Raw genomic sequence first — 9,242 nt, forward strand, 5'->3', positions numbered from 1 at the left:
GGGGGAAGAAAGGGGGTGCTGACTTTGAACGGGGGGGAGCAAGCCTGAGCTCTCAAGTTTTCTCTAAAAAAAAAAAAAAAAAAAAAAAAAAAGCGGAAATATTCAGCAAGTCGCAGGTGACGTCAGAATTCAGAAGAGGTGATGTCTTAAAAATGTGTCTCAAATGTTTACTCTTTCAGACGTTGAACCTTAATGAAGGTGGGCTACAGCAGCAGAAGACCACACCAAGTCGCTAAGAATGAAAAAACTGAGTCTACTTCACGTTGACTCACCTAAATTGAACAATTACAGATTATAAAAACATTGCCTGGTGGTGTTGTAGTAGTATGAGGGATATTTTCTTGGCCACATAATACTGACTGAGCATTGTTAAATGGTATCATCATTGCCAGATACTGCAGAAACACGAGTGACTAAGTTGGGGCGACATAGTAAAAGGTCGAGATTCTTTCTTGGTTTATAAAATATTTCATGGTTATGCTCCATTGCCATTACAACAGTTTATTCAAAAGAATACCAGCGAGGCAACGAGGGCAGGTTCTTGGGGTGACTGTTCAGCTCCAAAAAGCCAAAAAAAAACAACCAAAAAGCTCCTTTTCCTGTAATGTTTCTCACACTTTAACACAATTCTGACAAACACAAGCAACCTTTCACTTCTCATCTCATTTAAAAAAAGAAGAAAAAACATCCTAAAAACTGGCTCTTGGAAAGCCAAAAATGTCAATATTGAGTATATAAAGATAAACAGATGTTAAGATGGTTTATTCCCTACTGTTATTTGATGTTGTTTTTAATCCCTAAATGTATTAGTTTGCTGTAATGGAACGAGAGATAGAAATTAGCCACCTGGCTATAATCTCATACATTTCCATGTAAATGCTCATTAATACAAATCGTCTCTTTATTAAAAATAAACTTGAACTTGATCTAAGCCGAACATTTCTGCTGACCACGTCCTTCTGTAGCCGACCCATCTTCTGACACACAAATCTGCAGCAACTCAGCATTGTCTCGATGAATGGCATTGGTGTAAGTTTAATTTGAAACAATTAACAATCCTGAAATGTTCTTTTAAAAAATCGCATACCCACTGAAAAAAGATCCGCACATTGACATGCAGCTCCTTTCCAAAGGCTCCCAGTTTGTCCTTGTCCCCGTGCCTCTCCTTCGGCACTGTCAATAACACTGTGGATTATGTTGCCCTCTGTTAATACTCACTGCATCTCTTGGACTCTGTCCTAAACTACTCCGGTTTCTCTGTTTATCATTATTGTGATATGTTGAAACAGGCCTGATGCAATAAACAAGATCTGATTACACAACCTGGCAACAACAAAGACCACCACAAATAGTCTTTGTGCAAACACCTCCGGAAGACGATGGCGAATGTAAATACTTGACTTTCCTGATATCCAGCCGCACGGAGGGACTGTGCACACGTTTGGCCGCACACTCACAGGCCGTGTTCACACAGCAAAAAAAATAAAATAAAAAATCCAGTGGAAAGAAAGATTCTAAAAGTATTTAAAATGTTTAGAAACGATTAAAGGAAATAGTTTTCTGTTGTCGAATGAACAAAAGCGTTGGGTTGTTCGGGATGTCACTATTGGGTTTTTTCTTACAAAGAAATACTCCCTTGCAAGACCATTCACCTTTTTATCATTTCATCAGATCAGAACAGCAAACTTTAATCTGTTTTATTGGGTTTTGTGTTATATACCAACACAAGCTATCACACAATCATAAACAGTTTTTTTCCCCACTGTTGTTCTGTATTTAGGTCCAACCTAGTGATGAAAGTGAAAAGTGCTTAAATTTGAATGGATTCATTCTGAGCAGATAATAAGACTTTAAGTATTTTTGGAGCCACTCTGTAGCTCCAAGGTGCCCAAACAACATATCTGCTCAATACTCGGCGCACACATGAATTCAAACTGAAATACTCTGGTTTCCAAGTCTCCAATTCAACCCAAGGTTACTGACTCAGGATATGCGCAAGCTCACGTAAAAAAGAACAAAAACAGGTGGGAATAAGTGGATCAATCCCCCTGAAAAGGCAGGAAGAAATCTGAACACGCATAAAAGAAGCTGATGAATGCGCATAACGAGACGCTCCTCGACATCACAGGTAATTACCACGGCGACAGACCCAGGTAAGGAGTCAACCAACTTTGTGCAACTTAAAATCCCGCATTAAACCAGACGTTACCTCGATAAGCCATTAATTCTGCTTCGTAATTCAGGTGGGCTTGCAGCAGGAACGTCTCGTGTCGGCAGCGCCGTTTGTAAAATCCTGGATAGCTTCGGTGAAATAATTAAATAAATGCTGCATGGTACGGTAGAAATTGGAAATGAGTTTGTCTCATTTGCAGCGCTGGTTTGCAGCATCAGAGGTCGTTTGATCCCAAAAGAGTGTTTGTGTGATCGCTGCGGCTGAGGAAGATCAGAAACTAAATCTTCCGTCTATTTAGCAAAGTAAAATATTTACTTAAGTAGATCTTAAGTAGTGATCTTTGTGGAGATGATGATGATGATGATGTGGAGCGACGGTGCCTCAAGTTGTACATGCACGGTAATATGTTGGCACGTAAATTTTACATGGGCACCGATGACGATAAAGAAGCCCCCTGTTCTGAGCCCATCGTACTTCTGTTACACCGTAAAACGTCTGGAGGTTATTGCACAAAGATTGTTTATCAAGTAAATAACATAATGGAAGACTGAAACAGAGATTTAAAGAGGAGCAGCAAAAGCAAATGAAGTGGGTTAGCAACACTTGCCAATGACCGATGCTGTCATCCGGGTCATATTACTGTGGAACATTGTATCTGCTGCCTGGAAATTGAGATTTAAGCATGATATGACTGTCATAAGACTACATTTATTACAGAAACAGTCTTCAGTCAGAGGCCTCTTCAGTTTCATTGCAAGACCAACTGCTGCTGGAGACCCATTCCTGCTCACTGCATCATCATCTGAAGATACTCGTCTGATATGATACTTAGTTTCTCTTTGGCATAATTAAAAAACTTTTAAATTAACTTAAGACGGCTTCTATATTCTAAAATGTGAAACCAAAGGCTACAAACATATATTCATAAACCCTACGATAGTAGTTCAAAGAGAAACTGTTGGAGCCATTTTCGACTACAAAAACTAGTTTATATTTTCTCCCTTTTGAAGTCACCGCTTCTGTCACTTCCTGGCAGAGACATGGCAAACATGGTATAATGTGATGCCTCAAACTCACCGAGCACGCCAAGGCGGTAGTTCATGGTTACGACGATGACGTTTCCGTAGGCAGCCAGGACGCTCCCGTCAAACATGTTCCCTGAGCCCTCCATGTAGGAGCCTCCGTGGATAAAGAGCATGACTGGCTTCTTTCGGCGATCTCGAATATCTGCAAAATACGGATTTTTCAAAAAAAAAATAATAAAAAAAGATGTGCGTTACTTGTGAAACATGATTCAAATTCAACAATTTTCACATGCAAACATATAAGTATGCAATTACCCCCCCCCCCCCCGCAACACACACACACACACATATATATATATATATGCCAACTCTAGAGAAGTGGTAAAGAATTTTCATGAGAGAAAAAGAAACAATCGCAAACATTTCTGCCACAGTCAGAATATGAAAGAAGAAAATGTGGAAAAACTGATTGGTGACAAGATTCAGACGATTATTATCTGGACTATCAGCCTTTCTTATTGATTGAATGCCATATGTTAATGTTTACAACAAGACTATTTAATGTTTCTGTTACAGAACGAAGAAGAGTCAAGTTTAGCCATTTTCTGTATCACTAAGGTGTTTAAAATGAAATCAGATGAATATAATATAATAAGCTGTTGTCTTTTTTTCTTTCTCTTTTTCCCAAAAGATCCAAGGCTGTGTTGAGACAAAACTGTGATTTATTTAGATTCTCAAACCGATATCCAAAATGTTCTGGCACAACCTCACCTCACTTCCCAAGGCGAAAGGAAAGTAATGAGAGGTGAAGACTTCAGCAACACCTGAAATGGTGAGAAACCAACTTCATTGGTAGACCAACGTGTTTCAGCTTATGGCTTTCATCAGGGCCGAAACGAGCTGGTCCGCTAATTGGGCGGCTTTTTCATCATTTTTGCTGGAGTCCTTACCAGACCCTGTGCAGAAAACATAAGGGCTGAAAGAAGCAGAGCAACATTGCTGCACTTCATCCTTTTTTGGTCTTTTCTGTTTTTTTTTTTGTTTTTTTTTTGTGCTGCCTGCCAATGCTAATTGCTGATAAAACACGCTAAACCCGGTGCAGAAAGCAAAGTCTGCGATCCATCTAGCTTTGCTTTTAAAATAACAGCACAGTCTGCTTTTTCAGACAGTGGCGTGACATCTCTTCCTCTCCTGGTGTAAATTATTCATTATTTTCAATACCGTTCTGATATGTTTTATGTCTTAAAGGAAAAAATAAAATAATGGGGAATCGGCTACAGGACGAGGTTGAATTTACTACAAATGTCTGACCTGTGAGTGGGTTGTAAACACTTTTCTAATTGGCTGGGTGAAACTATTTAGTGCATGTCCCATTCTATGCCTCCTCCTGTGATTGCCTGTTCATCCCGTCCTCTGCAGCGATGTCATCTTCCCGCGCTCTTATTCCCCTCCACGTGTGGAGCAAATGGTGCAAGCGGTTCCGATGCCTTATCTGTTATTGGTGTCTTTGCGGCCATCAGTATGTTGCTATGGTTTACTCAGTCAGCCTGTGTGCGCCCCTCTACCTCCCCCCACCCACCTGCCACTACTCCTCCATTCCTGACCCCCCCACCCTCACCCCATCGGAGCGTCTGTGGTATGTTCGGAGCGTCTGAGCGTGGACGAGGCTGAGAGAGCTGCCAGAGCACTCCAGTTAGGCTGAGCGTCTGCACTGTGCAGGCCCTGTGGATAATTTGTATGAAAGGCAGACCAAGTGGAAACATAAATAACAGCCACAGCATCTGTTTACCCTGATGAGCTTCAGCGCTCAAAGAAGGGAGGGAGACGGGAAGATAACAGGAGAGAAAGAAAGAGTGAGAGAGCTGGGTTGGAAGAAGAGAGGGGGAGCGAGGCGGGGCGGAGGAAGGAGGGGGGGGGGGGGCGCAAGATAGAAACAGAGAGGAAAAGATGAAAATAGGCAGCATGAGAGAAGCGATGGGTAAAGAAATGGAATTGGAGAGTCACAAACATGGAAAAAAAAAAACCCTGAAGATATCACGGATGAAAAAAAAAAAAAAAGAGGCACAAATCAAGACACACATGGCAAGGTACGCTAATGAACGCCGAAATTCACACAGGATTCACACCGTATTCATACAAAGCCACACACACACACACACACACACTCTTGCATAGGCAGCTGCGATGTTGAGTCGCTATGGAAACTGCTTCTCGCTAATAGAACTGCACCAGCCATTCCATCGCACCGACTGTTGCCGTGGTAACAAATTCCACTCACGTATTTGCACACCCGCCTGCATCACCACCTGAATCTCAGGTTACACATGCACTGGCGGCGCGTCACTCGCAGCGGCGGATGGGCGCGCGCGCCCGTGCGTGTGTGTGTGTGTTGAGGGAAATGGACGCACGGATACACACACATGCATAGTTCCCCCCCCCCCCCCAATTTATTGCATGTCTTTTGTCAGAACATATAGGTGTGACACGAGACGGCTGGATATAAAATACAAAAAACAAAACAAAACATTTCAAGTCACACACCCCAGCGCGCGCCGCTCGTGTTCTTCTCTTTGGTGTATTCTTGGCGTCGGCTGATTTCCCAGAGGATATGTAAACAAGTTCAATTATCTTGACGTTACTAAGACAGTATGGAGGAGTGACGTATTAGCTGGCCGTCATCAGCTTCACTCAGAGAGACGCTCAGAATGTAAATCAAACCCGGAGAGGAAGGGAACCAAAAGCAGTGGCCTGTGTCTCTACATCTTTAAAGAGCAAATGATCAGCCTCCTTAAGCCCGCTGAACTGTCAGGCTTTTGTCAGCGCAAAGCGGCCTGTAAAAGCCTTCTCTGGCGATTCGTTGTTGAACCGGAAAGCTCAATGAATTATCCCTCTTTTTTTTTAAAATATATAAAGCTTAGAGATGCGATTTGACAAAACTGTAACATTGCAATAATTATTTTTTTAATATCTTTATAAGTAACTCCACTGAACGTTGCTGTCTTTCTCCATTCAGTTTGTGTTTCGACAAGTGAGCATGATGATTTTTTTTTTTTTTTTTTTCTGTCTCCGCAAAAGGTATGCAAACTTCCAAGGCCGTATGTCCTCTGTTCTCTCACAGGAAACAGAAACTTTGTTGCAGCTCATCTGTACAGTTTTCCTCCTTCACTCATGTTCTTTGTTAGCTAAGAAATACTAAACGTTCGTTTAGCATTTATGTATTGGGTTTTAATTTAATGTATTCATTGAAGAAGATGCCTCTGTATGCCTGACTCTCTGGGGGGACCAGCATTTTTCAAGAAGGGGCCATACCCGCCCTCATCTTGTTTTACTCATTAAACAAAACAATTCTACAGTGTATTAACTAATGAAGAAGTTAGGACACCCTGCACCCTAACAGCTGCTGTCCTCCCCCACCCCCTGATTGGTTGAAAAACCCTAAATAATTTCCATTTCTTAATTTGACTCAAGCACCCAGCCCTGATTAGCATATTCTAAAAGTTGCTGGAAGAATGTGTGCTTGTGCGTCGAAAACAAACTTGAATCAAAAAGTTGTGTTTGGCACAGACAAGTCGCCGTGTGTCACCAAAGAGAACGCCGAGCCGAGCCGAGCCGAGCCCACGGAGGAACGTGTTGGTCGGGCTTTTTGGTGCCCGGCTTGTGAAACTATGAGGAGTTCCAAAACACCAGGCAGTTTTGGCTCAAATCTGACGAGGAAGTCAAATTTTTTCAGCAATGCAGTGAGTCAAAGCATGCACCAAAATCTATAAAATAATAATAATAATAAAAAAACACTGCTTCACCTAAAGAAAATGCAACTTTTAGAAAAAAAAAAGAAACTTTGTGGGGTCAGGTGACGAGGGCAGCTGAACCTGAGATTTCCACTGACAGGAGGAGGAAAGGCTTCCATTGTTATTACAGCTTTAGAGCTCCTCCTGTAGTTTATCAAGGTGCTCCAGTGTAGAGGCAAAACAGCGGGTTATCAAGCAGGGGAAATATGTAGTAGTAGTGAAACAGTTGAAACGGTAAAGGTGGACATGATTCATCTCATTTGATCTAAAAGATCATCAAAATGATCACAGTCAGCTTAAATAACTGAGCTGGTTGTGCATTAACTGCATCAGCCCTGAGACGCCTCGAGCAAAGGACAAGATCAGGTTAGAAATGTCTGATTAACTCACATCTTATGAAAGAAACCTGGGGAGGAATTTCTGAACTTGAAATGTTCATACTGAAATGGTATTTAAGGAGGTTTCACCCGATACTGAAAGTGCTACTTCTCCTCGTCCAGTGCATTTCCTTTCTCCTTATGCCGTCCTTCCTGTATAAAAACTGTCAAATAAAGGCAGCTACTGCCACAAAATGATAAAAAGGGTCATTATTCAACTCTTTAAAGCCGGGAAACAAACTTATTGCAACAACTTTAGTTGTATTTTCACTTTTTAAAATCCATTTTGCAGTTAAATATTCCTCATTTTCCCCTTAAGGCCAGTTGGCAAGTTAAAGAGCAACACCATGCCTTTATTGAGCGGTACCGAGATTCATTTAGAAGCTGTTGGAAAATTAAAGTTTTTCTTAATGTTTTTCTCAAGACATTTTATTTTAATTTTCTAAATGAGGAAGAATCTTAATAAGTCTGGGTTTTGGTTTTCGATCATGTCCTTGTTGTCTATTTATGTTTTAATGGTCTTACTGCACTCAGTTTATTTTCAGAAAAATCTTACAATGTATTGTTTTGTTTTGACTTATTTCTTATCTTCTTCCATTTCTTGGTTTGTTCTCTTATGTTAGTATTAGTCTCTTTTTTTAATGGTTTGTCGTTTCTATTGTCTTAACTATTAACTTTCCGCCAGTTTCCATGTTTGTTTTCCAGCACAGCTGTTCCACATTCCCCTAATGCAGCTCACCTGGACCCAATGTAATTCTGCGGTCTTCCTGCATTACATAAGCTCGCTGGTTTTTATTGCTCATACCAGGTTCTCTGCTCATACACCATTTTCTGGTCTCCTCATGTCAGATCAGTAAAGTTTATTTTATCACTAACAAAACTTTACTATGCTTACTCCAAGTTCTTGTCTGCATTTTGATGCTACTCTCATGTACATGACATAAATGTGTTTTTAAAAGATAAAGGCTTTCTATAAGTGTTTGGTTTTTTTGCACAAACCTTAATAAACATTACAGAACACATAGTGTAAGGTATTAGTTATTAACGTCCCATTTGTTGGGTTAATCCTAAGTGGCGGAAAACCTTCGCTTTCGTCGCTCCCCGTGCGTCAATCCTTTACCTGCTGTGAACCAGGCAACGCTTCACGGGAGAGAGGCTTCAAGATCAAAATAGGTAATGTGATTAATCTGCATCATGTAATATTAACGCTTTAAACTTTTTCAGATTAACTGCACGCGCTAACGTCGACAGCCCAGAAATGATCAAACAAAATGTGCATTGAGTGAATGCCTTTGTAATAGGCTGCTTAAACTTTCAGTATTTGGCAGTTATTCAGTTTTGCAGGCGGTTTTGTGACTGTGCTACAATAGTTTAAAAGGCAAAAAAACCTCTCTGCCAAGTCTATTAGTAATAGTTTGTGTGCTTTCATGTACACACACTCCTCTAGATTCTAGTGCAAATATCTTAGTAAACTTAAGACATTTTACTTTAATAATCAACCAGTATAGCAACACAATTTTCATCAATATTAAGGAATTATTTACTTAAAACAAGCTCCTGTCTTGCTGAAAGATTATTTTGTCTTATTATCAACTGTACTAAGATATTTGCACTAGAAACTAGACCAAACATACTTATGTGTTTTTGCAATGCAATGTCTAGCTTGATGTTTCACAAAATGCGCTCGATTTCTTCCCATTTACACAACAAAACACGTTATTAGCTACCCCAACTATTGCGTCAGCATACAATCAGAAACAGAATGGCAGCAGGAGAAAGGTCTACAAACCACAATTAAATTTATGACTGTTTTTTTTTTTTTTTTTTTTTTTTTTAAAAGGCGCAAGGGGCCCAAGGGGGCCCTTTTTTAAAAAAAAAT

The 9,242-nt window shown here is 40.5% G+C and overlaps 1 protein-coding gene across 2 annotated transcripts in view; it reads right to left on the bottom strand.

Moving 5' to 3' along the window:
* The window catches only part of LOC106949256 (neuroligin-2-like), a 124,452-nt gene that overhangs the window by 37,178 nt on the left and 78,032 nt on the right, over positions 1-9,242 (bottom strand). For both annotated transcript variants that reach the window (XM_015035386.1, XM_015035385.1), the window contains exon 4: positions 3,251-3,400. In XM_015035386.1, the coding sequence (XP_014890872.1) occupies positions 3,251-3,400 (150 nt within the window). The remainder of the gene's footprint in view (positions 1-3,250; positions 3,401-9,242) is intronic.

The sequence above is a fragment of the Poecilia latipinna genome, unplaced genomic scaffold (assembly GCF_001443285.1).
Source record: "Poecilia latipinna isolate Pla-1442-1.1 unplaced genomic scaffold, P_latipinna-1.0 Scaffold333, whole genome shotgun sequence".
Classification (NCBI taxonomy): domain Eukaryota; kingdom Metazoa; phylum Chordata; class Actinopteri; order Cyprinodontiformes; family Poeciliidae; genus Poecilia; species Poecilia latipinna.